This window comes from Notamacropus eugenii, chromosome 6 (genome assembly GCF_028372415.1).
Source record: "Notamacropus eugenii isolate mMacEug1 chromosome 6, mMacEug1.pri_v2, whole genome shotgun sequence".
Taxonomy (NCBI): Eukaryota; Metazoa; Chordata; class Mammalia; order Diprotodontia; family Macropodidae; genus Notamacropus; species Notamacropus eugenii.
In genome coordinates, this window is record NC_092877.1 from 212,087,788 (window position 1) to 212,104,178 (window position 16,391).

A 16,391-nucleotide genomic window follows, 5' to 3' on the forward strand; every position below is an offset into this window, starting at 1 on the left:
ACTCCACAGCCTGGCATTTGAAGTCCTCTATGACCTGACTCCAACCTATTTTCTAGTCTTAGCTCACATTATTCCTTACATCACACCCTATTTTCCAACCAAAGTAGACTACTAGCCATTCCTCTAACTTGACATTCCATCTCTCATGCATGTATGAAAACTATCCTTTAGGCAGAAGTGTACTCAAACCACTGTATCACCCCATCAGTATCTTCATCTTCCTTCAGGGTTCAGGCAAGAGTTCATTGTTTTTTTGAAGGATTCTCTGACATGTCATCCCAAGCTTCTGCTCACTTGGTGGTAAGTGCTCTCTCCCTTCTCAAATTATCTTGTATTTACTTATCCTTTTACATGTTGTACCCCATAAATAGAATATAATTTCCTAGAAGACAGGGGACATTTCATTTTTACCTTGATATCCCCAGCACAGTGTCTTGAACATCATTCTGTGTCATTTGGACTTGATTCTTGACAGTGTCTCATTTTGCTTGAGTTTACTCTTGTAGAGTCCTTCCTTTCCTTCTTTGGACTCTTTAAATATACTCTACCTGGCTATAGTCTAGGGTGGGCATCAGTCAGTCAGCATCCACCATTCCTTCTTATTGATTAGGAACTCTAAGACAGCATGATCACTGATTCTTAACATTGCAGTTATTTCTATTTTGGCATCTGATTTCTCCTCGTTGGTCAGCTTGTATACATTTCCTCTTGATACCCCCCTACCCCTACTCCAGTCTTCATTCTGAAGAATGAAATTACCATTTCTTGGCTACGTTGCTGTTAGTGGAGAGACAGAGAGAGTGAGCAGTGCTGAACAGATGTCTAGATATTTGGAGTTCTTTATCACTGTTATATCTTGCGTCTGTACCAGCCTTGTGATTTGCTTCTGGAACTCACCCAGTTCCTCATTTTGGCTGGGTAGTTGGCAATATATTCCCACCACAGTATCTGTGTTTTTTTCCTTCCTTGTTCCTCACCTAAATGCTTTGCATGACAGTTCTCCATTCTGGTTCATGGACTTTTATACAGGAATATAACTTCTCGAGATATGGCTCTACTGCCCTTTTTACCTAATCATTTCCTCTTGAATAAGGTCTACCAGTTCATTGCCATATTCCACCTATGGGTTTTATCCCATCAAGTCTCAGTTATACGTATGAGTTCATACTAAAAAGAAAATATCTCAGTAGGAAAATGGAAAATACTTAAATAGGTAAAAATGTTGTGTATGCACCTTTCTTTCTGAATGATAATAGGTGAGTAAATATATTTAAGATTTGGGGAAACAAGGAGGAAAGGAAAATCTAATAACATTAAAACTACTATCTCTCCACATAATTTAGTGATTCAGAGATTTTTTTATCTTGGGGGCATAGTTTGAAATATAAGGTACTAACTAGTTCTTCAGGTGTTTTTGAGGAAGTAACTTTATAAATTTGGCATTGTTACTTTGTGGTTCAGTTTAAGACAGGGGTTCTTAATCTGAGGTCCATCAAAGGGATCTTATGGAGGTTTAGCAGGGTCCATGAACTTGGGTGGGAAAAAATGACATCTTTATCTTCGCTAACCTTTGCTTTCCTTTGTAATCCTATACAGTTCATTTTGTTTATTTCAAAACATTATCCTGAGGAGTCCAAAAGATTCACCAGACTTCCAAAGAGGTGCTTGTTTTAAGTCATGTTGCAAGTCCATTTAGGTATATCCAGGTCATCTACAGTTAATTTCCTTCTCATCAGCTGCATGTTCTAAGCCTGATGTTGCAAAATAATGTTGGATTTCTTGGTTTCTCAAAGTTGTTCGTAAGAAGTGGAGTAGCAACTAACCAAGAACCATTTTAGCTTAATCAGAAGCAGAATGGATTTGATCTGCTGTTTAATCCTTATCATTGACTTAGGAAAAAAAGTGACTCAGACCTGAAAGCAAGCAACATTTTCTACACTGAAAGAAAACTCTTTTCCCTGGATATGACTGCACTAGAGTTTCAAAATGGTGAAAATTAAGGCTTTTTTCATCAAAATATGCAAAACTTATTGAAATCTTATTTTTAAAAAGTCCAATAATTTTATTCCAGAAAATGCTGGGCTCTGAGAGAACTAAGCCTATTATGAGCAGAATTATTCTATAGAAAGGAATAGTTAAATTCCTATAAGAGCCAGAAATGTTAACGAGTCCATTAGGGTTGACTGTTCTTTGTACAACATGATTGCTTAAAAATATTTTTGAGAAATAAATATGTCTTAGTGTGGGAAAAATGTCTTTTCGGATGAAAACTTCTGTTGAATGCTGTTTTTACTTTATTTGATGAAAGTCATCTGATAGCATTCCATCTGCTTTACAAATTCCCTCATCAGCATCCAATAGGGAATACAAGTAATTTAATTTCTGTTTGCAAACCAGTTATGTTAGCAGATTATGAGCTAAGGCAAGGTGAAATGCTTTCTGCCCTTATCACACTTAAATCGAGGTTCTGAAATAAAGGCAAAGTTAACTTTCAATTATGAGCTTTTAAAAGACATAATTCTATGCTCTGCTTTTTTTTTTTCTTTTTTCAATTTACCGTGCTCCAATGCCAACAAGTAATGAACTCGACCAGCATCATTTCCTTAGTAAACCTGGCTCTTACAGGAACTTAGCTTTCCATAGCTACAGACTTTATAATAAATATGGTTTCTGGAATAGTTCTGAAACATCAAGGTTATTTGCTGAAACCTTTAGCAAAGAGATGAAACCAGAGAAATCTCAGTTTGTGTGGTAACCCACAAAATATGTAGAATTGTAAAGGATTTGCTGAAGGGGATATGGATAGAAAGAGGCAAAGGTGATGTAGGAAGACTTGCAAAGAGGTTTTTGCAACAGTTCAAGGGGGGAGTGATAAGTGTGTATTTTAAGATATCAAGTATGGAAAAAAATCCATCTAGTAAAAATTAAGTTAATGAAATATTTTATTCCCAAGACAATATCCTTGCTTCCCATTATTTCTCCACTTACCATCTGGTCCTGGTGGACCAGCAGGTCCAGGTGGTCCTGGAAGTCCTGGTTTTCCATCTGTACCTGGAGGTCCTGGGTATAGAGCTGGATAACCTGGGTCACCTATAAAACCTTTGGCTCCCATTTCACCTGGAAGACCTCTTCGTTCAACTGAATTCCATCAAATACAAACAGACAACATCAGATCTTTAAAGTTGTTTCTGAATATTAATATTTTTATAACATATTATAATCATAAATATAAGAAACAATAGACAATTTATTATAATTATACATGATATAATTATAACACATTATAATAATATTGTATTTAAAATTGTGCTCTGAGTGAGACATAGTGGTGCATGCTAGGGGAGACTGAGGGTGGTAGACTTGAGTTTGGACCTGAAGTGGGACCAAAGCTGCAACAATTCTGGCACTGTTATGGTGAGTTCTTAGGAGGGTGGGGTACACTGATTCAAGTCAGAAAAGTGGAGTGGGTTGAAGCCTGGGACTGGGTCTGTGAATGACTACTGTACTTTCAGTCTGGGTGAAACATTGAGAACTACTTACCAAAAAAATTCTGTTTCATAGATTATGAGTTACTAATTTCAAAGAAGGTCAAAACTCAGCACTAGAAAGTTTTATTATTTGTGACATCAATATAGAATCAGGATTCAAATTTAAGTTTTCTGTCTCCAAATCTGCTATTTTTTTCATTAGACCATAATATCACAATGGACTAGTTTTAGTCTAGAATTCTGTATGCCTTGAAATTCTAACACCAACTTTACAAAAAAATCCAAAATAAACAAAAATAAAACAATTATCCTGTGAAATTTTAGCTCTTAGTTGAAAATGTATTAAAATAGCTATATGCAATCCTATGCAACTGGATTTTGAAAATACTAATAGTTTGATTAATATGAATGTCTATTACCTCCATCTCCTTCGGATGTGCCCCGGGGACCTGGCAGGCCAGGGTCTCCTGGTTCACCTGGACTTCCATCAGGGCCACGAGCCCCTGAATCTCCTGGATCACCTCTTATACCTGAAACATCCCATAGAACAAGAATACGATTGTTATTCTAGTTATTAAGTACATGTCATAATGATAAAAATAACATCACAGAAATCCTTCCAGTTTTTGCTAAATGTTGAAAAAAGTAGACAACTGGAAATTGCAGGGATCCCCATCCACTGGGGAGTGGCTGAACAAGTTGTGGTGTATGGTTGTAATGGAACACTATCGTGCTTTAAAAAATGATGAGCTTATTGATTTTAAAAAGGTATTGAAAGACTTGCACAAAATGATGAAGATCATACAGCAATATTGTTTTAAGAATGACTCTGACTAAGTCACTTTGACTATTATAAACACCCAAATTAAAAATAAAGGACATATGAAGAAAGATGCTATGTATATCCAGAGAAGGAACTGACAAATAGAAGTTTGTAGAGAGTAATTTGCCATCTCAAGGGGGGAGAGATGCAGGAAGGGAAAAAAAAAAGGAAAAAATCAATTTCCATGCTAACTCTTGTATATTTAGAGGGGATAGCAAGTTGTACACGGCAGATTTGCAATTTCATGTGCAATCTTTTTTTTTATTGTACTGTTTTGTTCCATGAATTAAAAATAAAATCAATTTTAAAAAATAATAAAAGAAAAATATACCAAAATGCTTTCTAATTACTTTAAGCTGCCATAACTATTTCAGTTGTAGCAAGTAATGCTTTTGAATAGCATCAGTCCTGGATAGGAATAAAATCGTACATATTTCATTAATACAATATAGGGTGGATTTTGTATGAATGTTAATGTGTGTATATGTATATTATTCATGAACGTGTGTACACATTTATTTATTTTCCCCCATGTAACATGTGTCAGCAAGTGATCAGTTTTCTTTTTTTCAGTAACTTGTGAAACATGCACCAAGACATTCTGGGAATACTTTTTGATATTTTAGTTTACCAATACTCATCCAGTTGCCATGTGGAAAAGAGATTAAATTTATTCTGCTTGGCCTTGGAAAGTAGAACTAGAAACAATTGATAGAAGTCACAGGGAAACTTATTTCAGCAAAATAAACCCCCCTCACAAAAATGGAATGTTCAGTTTGACAGGTAGTGAGTTACCTCTCCCTGGAGGTGTTTTAAGCAACGGCTAAATTTTAAGGAAGTTATAGATTGAATTTATGGTATGGGTAGGATTGAAAAAGTTTAATTCTGAGGCCCCTTCCAATGTTCAAATTCTATGTTTATATGAATTCTGACTAAAAAAGACATGTGTTTTGAGATAAATTCTTCTATGGGACTCATTCTTCAATTTCTGACAGGCCTCAAAAAAACTAACCGAAATTGACATTATGCCTTATTGATGACATAGGACTACCATCTAGTGGTCAAAAGAAGAATCACAGGCTTTCTACCCGTGTGATTTTTTTTTTTAACCTGGAAGGAATTTTAAAAATCATCTGGTTCAACTTTCTTTTTTTTGCAGGTGAGAAAATTGAAACCCAGAGAATTTAAATGACCTATTGAAGTTCATAAGGTGGTTATCAGAGTCACAGTTAAAAGATTTAAAAATTAAAAAAGGATGCCATTTTCATTACACAAGCCAATTCATTGTTTTAGAAAACACTCTTCAAGCTAATAAAGATACAGTATATGTATTGTGAAAAAAAAGTGGGTATTGTTCACATTTTGTTCTTACAAAATTAGGAGTAGTGGAATGTTTTAGGAAAATATACAATATGTCACTAATAAACATTTGAAAAAAAAAAGAATCCATTCCCAAAGCTTACAAGATAAATATGACAATTAAGATTTAAGAAGCCTTTTTTGAAACCAAAAAAGTAATGTTGAAATAATTTAATTCCCTTTTCATGATATAAGCTTAGTAGATTAAGGGAATAAGGTATGCTTCGTATATTTTGGTTTCCATATCTTCCATGATAGCCTCTGGGAGAAGTAAAATTACAAGTTGAATTATAGCCAAAGGGTATTGATTAGTGGAGGGCTCCGTGTCAGTTTCTTAATCTGTAAAATGACACAGTAGGACCAGATTATCTCTAAGGTCCCATTGAGTTCTAAATCTATATCTAATTAGCCACTTAATGTCAATTGCCCTATCGTGGAGTTCTGTTCTGAGCATCATTATACATTTTCATTAATGATTTGCTAAAATATAAAGAATGCTGATGAAATCTGCTTAAAAGAGGGAAAGCTAATCCTATAGACTACACCATCCAGATTCAAAATGATTTTAGTAGCAGAAATTCAGGGATGAAGCTAACAAGATGAAAATTTAAAACAAAAGAGATTATCTTTAGGGTTAAAAGACCAATTGTACAAGAACAAGGTAGGGGGTCACTGAATCAAAGGATCATTGTGATTTACAGCTTATGGGAGGTTTTTAAGAGTTTTGTCCATAATCACAGAGATGATGGAAGGGCTGAAATTTGTGTCCTCTGACTTCAAAGTGAGTCTTAAGGTTGGCATTATTTCATGAAAAAAAAGATTAGGAAGTTTATCAAAAGCTTAAGATAATGGCTTCTAAAAAAGCTAATGCAATTCTAAAAAAAAATAATGGAAGTATAGTGTACAGGTGACAGTCAGCCATCAAACATTGAAGTGTTTGTGCCAGAATAGCACTAAACATGGGTGATGCTAAGAAGGGCAAAACTGGTTCTTGCCCTGAAGGAGCTAACATTCCAATGGAAAAGTCAACACACAAATAATGAGGTACATGTAAGATATCTACAGAGTAGCTGGGAGGTAATTTCAGAAGGAAGGCCCTGGCAGTATTAAGAATGAGAGGTGGAAGGGAAAGGAGACCCCAAAAGGTCTCCTGCACATGGTAAGATCTGAGCTTGAAGGAAGAAAGGCAAACTAAGATGTAGAGGTGAGGAGGGAAAACATTCTTGACAAAAGATGCAGACACAAAGGCAACAAACAGGGGAGATAAAGTGTCATGGATGAGAAACAGTAATTAGGCTAGTATAGCTAGGCTGTAATTTGTAGAGGGAAATATAAGAAGAAAGGTAGGAAGGGTAAAAAAGTGAAAGACTTTAGATGATAGAAGATTTTATATTTGACCTTGACGGTAATAGGGAACATCTGGAATTTACTGAATGGAGGGTGGAGACACTTGATCAGTCCTTTGATTCAGGAAAATCACTCTGACTACTGAGTGCATGAAGTAGCTGAGGCAAAGACACCAACCAGGCAATTATTGCGCTAGTCTAGGTGAGAGATAATGAATGAAAGCTTATTTTAGGGGGTGACTGTGTGAATGGAATAAAGGGGACATATCTGAGAAGTATTGTGAAGGAAGAAGCGAAAAAAATATGCATATTGGATGCTTAGAGTGAGAGGTGGCGTGTTGAGGTTGTGAGGCTCAGTGATTGTGAGGATGGTGGTACCCTTGATAGTGATAGAGGATGGAGGTAAACAGAGGGGTGAGCTTCTGGGGAAAAATAACAAGTTCTATTTTGGAAATGCTGAATTTGAGCTTTTTGTTGTAACAACAATTGTTTACAGGTGTGCCTGACTCTTCATGACCCCATTAGAGGTTTTCTTTGCAAAGGTATTAGAGTGGTTTGCCGTTTTTTTCTCCACCTCATTTTATAGATGAGGAAACTGAGGCCAATAGGTTTACACAACTGAGGCCAACAGGGTTACATACACAACTAGCAAATATCTGGGGCCAGATTTGAACTCTTCCTGACTCCAGGCCTGAAGCTGTCTATTCACTGCATCATCCAGCTGCCCAAATTTGAAATACCTATGAGATATTTAATTCAAGATGCCCAAAAGGCAATTGGAAGACGTGGGACTGTATCTCAGGAGAGCTGTATGGAAGATAACTTGGAAGAGGGAGAGACTGTAGGCTGAGTGACCAACTAAGAGGCTACTGTAATGATTTAGATCAGAACTGATTATGGTCTGAATGAGGGCAAAGATTGTGTGAATAAAGAGAAGGGGACAGATGGAAGAGATGTTATGGAAGTATAATCAACAAGAATAAATAACTAATTGAATACGAGAGTGAGGGAGAGAGAAGATTGACTCCAAAGTTGTGAATCTGAAAAACTAGAATCAACAAAAATGGGGAAGTTTGGAAAAGAGATGAGTTCTATTTTTTTTACGTATGAAGAGTGATATCTACAACATATCCATGTGGAGAAATTCATCAGGCAGTTGTTAATACGAGACCATAATTCAGATGTATTATAGAAAGAAAACAGAAGGCCTAAGACAGAGCTTTGAGAAAGCCCCACATTTAATGAGGCAGAGAATGATTGTGATCCAGACAAAGAAGACAGATGAGCAATTGGACAGGCGGGAAGGGAAGCAAGAGACTGCCACATCACAGAGTTCGTGGGAGAGCAAGGTGGTGCAAATCTGCACCAAACGCTGCAGAGAGGTCAAGGAGAATGAAGACCGAGAAAGCTAATTGGAGTTAGCAAATTAAGAGAGAATGGAGAAAGTAGTTTCAGTTAAGAAATGGCGATAGAAGCCAGATTGCAGGGGGATTTGAAGAGTCAATTCTTTTTTATCTCTTTGTGAAGATACATTACATATTTTTCCTAAGGTAAAAATCCTAAACACTTAGTCCGCTAGAAGCTCATTTATGAAAATGCTTAACAAGTCTTTCTTTTTCCCATGCTCAATCTTCTTACTTCTTTTTATAAGGAACAAAACTAGCAGAGATGATATACATACCTTTTATTAGAGAGGGATGGGGCGAATATGAAGGTGCCCCAGGGGGACCTCGGTCACCTATGTCTCCCTAAAGATGGCAAAAGAGAGAATTGTTTATTTAGAGGAAAAACTTTTGGAAACATACTTTCAAAGAACAAAGCTGAACTTCAGGATTATTTAAATAGGGCAAGATTTCTTCGTGCAATCATTCCTAAGCGTGTGGATTAAACTATCAATGGATGGGACATGGTATGACACTCTCACTGTTATGTGTCTAAGGAAGTAATTCCATAGTATCCAAATTATTCTCAAGATTCAATCTCAAGTCAACGATGTTTATTTTCCTCATCTTTTCTAATTTTACTTCTCTGCCTGTTCTTTCTCTTTGGTACTTAGATCCCTCAAATTACTGCAAAGGAATTTGTGTTTCTTCTCGTCATTATCTTTTGGTCAAGACCTACATAAATTCTTTGACCTTGCTCCACTAACTATTCCAGATGTTGCCTGATTCTTTATCATTTTGTAATTCCAGCTGTGGTATATGCCACATAGTGGACAAATAAAGTATATAATGCACCTTAACGTTAACTTCTTTTATTATACCCCTAACTCAGGGTTTTAGGTTCCTCTGTCAGTAAACACCCAAGTAAGAATTAACTTTCTTTCATCATAGTTATCAATGCCAATTCTTAGCTTCAGTTTTCAATGGTAATTCTCACCTTTAGCTGTCTTTCTTCCTCATTCTATTTTATGATCAGGACATAATTTTTTGGTGCAAACCATTTCTTTACCCAATCCCCATCGCTAGCACCAGCAAGCTAGTAAGAGCAGTGGAGGAAATTTTCCTGTCTAAGGATATTCTGAAAAGAAATGTGGAGGGGGTTATAATCACCATTCATAGCTCCTGCTGAAAGCACCAGCATGGGTGGTTATTTTCCTCAACGTATAAACTTTCATGATATCTGGGCTGAATGCTGTTTTATTCATCCAATCAAAGATGAATTTTCAGATTTACAGTATTTAGGCAAGGAGGCAACTGACGGGACTATATTCTAATCACAAGGATAAGGGATAGAAACTGACACTGCTTTAATGAATACAGGGATGGATAAGGAAACTTTATCAAAGCAGGCTGGTACCATTTTTGGAACTTAGAGGATTAAAGAGTTTCCTAGAACAGTGGTGTCCAACAGGTAGAAAAGAGGGAGGAGAGAGGGCGTACCACATACGGACTTAGTTCCAAAATGTAATGTTTTCCATATTTTGTTGTATTTTTATTTCTTTTGTTTAATATTTCCCAATTACTTTTTATTTTGGTTGCTGGCTACATATGCAACCAGCTGGTTTAGAGTACTGAGAAGTTAAATGATTTGTCCAGGGCCGCACAGTGCCAGAGTTGTGATCTGAACAAAATCTTTCCAGTGTCAAGGTCCCGTTTCTAGTTATGAAGCAATAATGCTTCTCAAATTCTAATCAAACACAAGAAAAATGAATTTAAATAATTAGATCAAAGATGAATATAATTTATTGATACTCGTGATAAAGATATATTACCGGTGGTCCTTTATAGCCATCACTTCCTGGAAATCCATCAAGTCCTCTTAATCCCTACGAGAGAAGAAATAAAAACCCAACATCATCAATCATGAATAATCATAACTATTCATTTAGGAATTTTTTCCTTAAATATTTTTCAAATTTTTATGGCAATGTATTTATATGGATTTCTAATTCCTTAAGGGAAGTTACTCACTTCTTTTTTGACATAGTTAAGTTTTTCCTTACAGATGTGTTTGTGTAGAAATGTGAAGCTTTTTTCAGTCTAAGAATTTAATTTGTTTTGCCAAAGGCAGATCTAGCAGAAACTCCAAACAAACAAAATTCCATGGATCAATGACTTGAGATTTGCCTTTTTTTAAGTTAAGACATCTATTTGCCTACGGCTGTATGCTTTAAATTATATAAGATCTTAGTTTCAACTTGACTAAACTGAAATTAGTTTAGTTTTGGACTTTTAAAAGTGGAAAAAGGTTTTGGTTTTTATTCTCTTTGACACTAGGTGGAGCTAAAGAGAAGGTGGAATTTTCCAAGTTTTCCTACTCTGCCTTGCTCTTCAGCACACCTAGTATCTGATGCAGAGATAAAATAAGAATTTGTTATGACTGCATTTACACAGAAAAAGTGAGGTGGAAATCTGGAAATGGTTTATCCATTTAATCTGGACAATATAGTCAATAAGACCACATAGACCTAAATATCAACCTAATTAAATCAGCATCAGATTAAAAAAAAAAAAGTTATTCAGAGCATTTTGACATAGGTGTATCATTAAGTACAATCAGCTAGATGTCTATTGCTCTTTAATGAAATCAAGTGGATTTAGGTAATTTAAAGTCTTCTTGACTTCCATGACTTTTGACTTGGAAACCTTTTTATTGATTTCTTTGATAAGCAATTTTTTTTTCTTCTTCTTTGTGAGGACAGAGCATTTTACCTTGTCTTTCCAGCTATCCCAGAAAGAGCGTAACTCTAATGGGGATTAGATTTCTGGTCATGATCATTTAATTAGAAGTTTATGTTTAGATCAAATAAATAGAAATGCACCAAATCTCCATTTTATGTTTTACCATATAGACATAGCCATAGTTACTTGGCTTAATCATGCTATGATAACAAATACACCACCACCACCATTATCATCAGTCTAATGCGTCAAGCTGTCAAGTAATCACAATGTTCCATGATATGGATGTCAAAAGGGAATGTATCAAAGAAGTTGTCCTTCTTTCTGGGAAAACAATGAACTCCCCTATAGTGTATGTGAGTGGAGTGGGGATCAAGCTGTTTTGTATAATTGAACATTGTGGATAAGTAAGAAAGGGACTAAATTTTTTTTTTTTTTAGATTAGACTAAGGACTCCTCATTGGTACTGGGACTCAAACAGCAAAATATTTGTAACAACTATGGCAGTTTTGGGACTCTTCTGTGACTAGTCCCAACCACAGTTAAACCAATGGGAACTGGGAGAGAGACTGTTGGGATTCTCCAAGTAGAGTACCCAGGGTGACACCACTAGGACAGCTCTGGAAAAAATAATCTGAAGAAATAGTTCTGTGAAGAGGAACTCTTGTTTAGAATCCCATTGAGATTAACTCGAGTTTATCTGTTCAATCAATTTATATTTAAATATGTATAGAAAATCAAAGAAAGCCCTTCCACCTACGAACTTATATTCTTTGTGGATAATGGGAGAAGTGCTGTAGAACTACAGAACAAATCTTGTCCTAGTTTTTAAAAAGGAAAGAGGGCATAGTCTGCAAGTTATACATAATCAAGCTTGACTTCCATTCCTGGCATATTTACAAAGGGTAATTCTTATGCAATGATCACTAAAAGTCAGTGTGGCTTCATGAAAAAGAAGTGATGCTGGACTAACTTTTTCTTCCTCTTCTACCTTACAGAGCAGCTGGATGGGTATATCAGGGGAATGTTGTAGACACAGTACACTTAGATTTCAGCAAAGCATTTCCCTAAGCTTCTTGTCTTCACATAAACAAATATGAGCTGATGGATGACATAGACCCGGTGAATTCGGAACTGGTTGAATGATCAGACCCAATCAATAGATATTAATGGCTCCTTATCAGCTTAGATGAAAAGTACGTGGTAAAAACCCCCAGAAACCTGTCCTATGCTGTTCAACATTTTTATCAATGACTTGAATAAAAGACAAGATGACAAACTTGTCTAATTTGTAAGCTGAAGAGACAGTGAACATGACGGATAGTTTTAACTTGAAGCCCAAACTGAAACCATCAGTCTTCACTTCAGAATATTCATGAATAGCTATGACATTCTTTTCTTGAGTCTTGTAACAGTGCATATGAAACTCACTTGGTTCAATAACCATGCCTAAATGTGACATCAGTTGAACTTCATGCTGGGGTTTAGCTTAATCATGCTTACAAGAAGGATACATGAAGGAACGGCTTTTAGCATCTTACTTGTGGGCCTAATACTCCCAAAAGACATTAAGCTCTTAAATGAAGATTTGTCACAGAATAATTGTAGTTAAACATCAATCAAAACATTTCCATGGCTCATGCTTATTTTGAAGTAAAAAGCCAACTTCAACTAAGAAACAGACTTCTATTCTAGAAAGTGAAAGGATAATAACATTTAATTCTTTTTTAAGTTGTTAATTTTCATTTTCTTGTTAATGTCATAATTACTCCTGTGCCATTGGGCTTTTTAAAAATTTCTTTTGGTATTTTTTCCACTTTTGACCACCCTCCCCTTATGGTTTAGGAACAACTAGTTCCTTTTCAAAAGTATTTCCTCAAATGGCTAGAGAACTCATGAATGGGTTGATGTCACCATGAGCACTCTAAGTATGACTGAACACTTTGGGAGTCCTGTTGACTTGACTATGCTCAATGATGAAAGACTAAGACATTCAATTCTGGATTTTTCTCTATATTTTTGAGCGTTTGCCACAAGAACTCAGCACCATTTTGGGACTGATGGTCTTGTATCCAATATTGTTGCCTTGCCTGGGCACATACGCCAACTCTACCATTTAATCAATGGAATTGAATACATTTTTTCATTGTTTCTTTAATGTGAGACCTTTCATCTACTTGGTAGCTTTTCAGGCAGGCATGTTCTTAACAGCTTGGGAAATTAACGGGTATTCTTGAGGAGGACTCAGAGATCTGAACTCCTTGACTTGCACGATTTTGGGGGGTTTTCTGGATCAAGTACTCACAGGTGCCTTGTCATTTTAAATGATTATCTGGGATAGATCAGAAGCAAAGAAAGAATTGGGACTTCTAGAAAACTTGTTCAATAATATTTAATTTTAAAGGAACAGAGTGCTGAATTCAAAGAAAGTCTAATCATATACTTTTGGAAAGGTACTGCTTGCAGAACTTCTATAAACTCATAGGAAGAGCGTGATGTGTATATTAGTGATGAAAGCCAAAATCTATCCCTGGGAGTCAGTTTTCTTTTCTTTTATGCCTTCTAAATGTATTTTTTAAATTGCTATTTACAATAGATCCCCTGAAGCTGAAACTGGTTTCTAGTTACATTTTATAATATTAAATGTCTGAACACAGCTGAACAGACAGCAGGAGGTAACACAACTTGGCAAGAAAGATAGCACATAGTGGAAGTGGTTGTCATGTATCATAATGTTATCTAGTAGAATGAGAGAGTCATTTGTATGGGCCCTAACTATTTCCTATTCCCCTTCTCCCCCCACTCCCTCATCAAGTAAACCATGTCCTCTTAGCAACTGAAAGAGTCCCACTTGACGGAAAGTATCTATTGTTTTCCAAGCTGTTCTAACTGTGGAAAGCTATATTAAATTTGCCAAAAATGAACATCTGGGCCAGGCTTCACAAAATTCCAAAAGAAACAATGATACCATGTGGTTGGAGCATCTGCCTGATACAAACGGCAGATTCACTCAGTAGGGATTTGTGGCATTAGGGTGTACTTTTCATAAAGCCAATATCAAAGTTTTTGGAAGGACCATGAAGCTCAGGTGAGAAGATGCAGGACTGAAGATGAGCAAAAGATATTCTGATTCTCAAAAGAGGGGGAATTCCTTTGGCTGTAGGTCAATAAAGTTGACTTTGATCCATGGAAAAACTCTTTAACATATTAAAGGGGATGGTTTATAATCATTGGAAAGGGAAACTGATCACTAAGAGCCAGAATAGATTCAGCAGGGCTTATGATAAACTAATTACATTTCCTTTTTAGACAAGGTTACTAGAATTAGGTTGCTAGGTCATGGGAATGGAATAGGCACTTCATGCCTAAATTTTACTAAGTCATGTTATCCTTGTAGACAAAACCAGAGAAGGTACAAGCTAAATGAAAATATAGTTGGGTAGGTTAAGAAATTGTTGAGTGACCAGAACTAAAGAGTAGTGATACATGTATTGATGTCAACCTGGAGGAAGGTCTTCAGTGGAATGTTCCTGGGGAACTACTCTTAGCTATGATCTGTTCCACATTTTCATAAAGGACTTGGATAAAGGCATAGATGACAAGCTTATCAAATTGGCAAAATAAGAGTTGAGTTTCTGTTAGGTCAGAGATTAAGCCCAGTAGAGACAAATGTAATGCCCTTCAGCTGAGTTCAAAGAATCAGCTTCATAAATATAAGCAGAGAAAATGTGGCTAGAAGGCAGCTTGTGTGAAAAAGACTTGGAGAATTTTAGTGAACTGTGCACTCAACGAATCAACAGTGTGACATGGAAGTGAAAAAGACAATGTCATATAAGGCTACATTAACAGAGGCATGATGTGTTCAGAATGACAGTCTGCCCCTGACCAGAATTTAACAGGAGTATTGTGTTCAGTTTTGGGTAACATCTTTTTGAAAGGAAACTGACCAGCTTGTCATGGTTCTGTGACCAAGATGGTGACAGGGCTGGAGAACAGAGAATACCATAATCAGTTGAAGGAAGTGGGAAAATTTAGCCTGGGGAAGAGAATACCCTGGGGACATGACAGATATTTTCAAGTATTTAAACACTTGGGTAGAAGACGGATGAAACTTGTCCTGCTTGGCCCCAGAGGAAAGGACTCAGAACAATGTGTGGAAATTGCAGATAGACAAATTTTGGCTTGATATAAGAGGGGAAAAAACCCCCTCGTAATTATATTTGTCTAAAAGTGGAATGGACTGCCTCTGGAGGTAGTAGATTTGCAGACACTAGAGGTCTTCACCGCAAAGTCTGGATGACCACTTATTAGAGATTTTAGTTCAGTGATGGGTGGGATTAGATAGCTCCTGGAGTCCTTTTCAGTTCTGTAATCCTGTAATTCTGGGACCTTCTCTATGCTTTAAAGCATTGATTGAGAGAGGAACATCAGCTTTTGTCTCTCTCCATCTATATATTATTGTTACTATCTGGGATATGTAAGTTCCTCTTATTTTCAGAATACTATCAATAATTAGGTGTTGTGGATCTTTGAAGCAGTGTCGTGCCTCAGCATAGGTATGGAGAATGCATAGAGGAACCAGTAAATAGGGAACCAAGGGACATTATAGCTACAGATCATAAACTATTGTATGGTATCAGTGCTCCTTAGAAGTCAGTGAAGGATGAGACTGGAAAAATAACCCAAAAAGTGCAGGTTGTAGTAGCCTTATTAATTAATAAATTAAGGATAGAAATAAGGATCCTGACATGAAGATAGCTTTTGCTATATCATTAACTTCTAGTTATTTGCCAGTGGCTTATTGACATGGTTCATAATTTAAATGTCTTGGAAGCCAATGCCCAGAATGGTTCCAGAAGGGGACCAGCTCTCATAAAACTGCTTGCAAAGAGCTCAGGGAGCACTGAAGTGACACTACACATCATGGTGGTTTCTTTGTACTTGGTACCATACTCCTTGATTTGGCTAAATCCTTGCATCCCATGAAAGATTCCCCTAGTAAGAGGGTAGGGCAGGGAGAAGGGATGGGAGAAAACTACATTATTAATTAGGTTAAAGAGACTACATGTGAATTTCAGTTCTCTGCCTTTCTGCTTCCTTCTGTTAGCATGGAGAATTGAGAATCTAATGTAAAGACTCTGAAATGCCTTTCAGAGTTCTGTTTATATCTGATTAGAGCACTTGATTAGAATACCATCCTAATAAGGTTATGGATTCAATTCACATGTGGCAGAATGATTACTGCTTTGCT

The 16,391-nt window shown here is 36.4% G+C and overlaps 1 protein-coding gene across 2 annotated transcripts in view; it reads right to left on the minus strand.

Moving 5' to 3' along the window:
- COL4A2 (collagen type IV alpha 2 chain) overlaps nucleotides 1-16,391 on the minus strand; it is a 287,494-nt gene that overhangs the window by 85,418 nt on the left and 185,685 nt on the right. For both annotated transcript variants that reach the window (XM_072621981.1, XM_072621982.1), the window contains exons 17-20: nucleotides 10,231-10,284; nucleotides 8,698-8,764; nucleotides 3,908-4,018; nucleotides 2,989-3,138 (exon numbers count right to left, since the gene is read on the minus strand). In XM_072621981.1, the coding sequence (XP_072478082.1) occupies nucleotides 2,989-3,138; nucleotides 3,908-4,018; nucleotides 8,698-8,764; nucleotides 10,231-10,284 (382 nt within the window). The remainder of the gene's footprint in view (nucleotides 1-2,988; nucleotides 3,139-3,907; nucleotides 4,019-8,697; nucleotides 8,765-10,230; nucleotides 10,285-16,391) is intronic.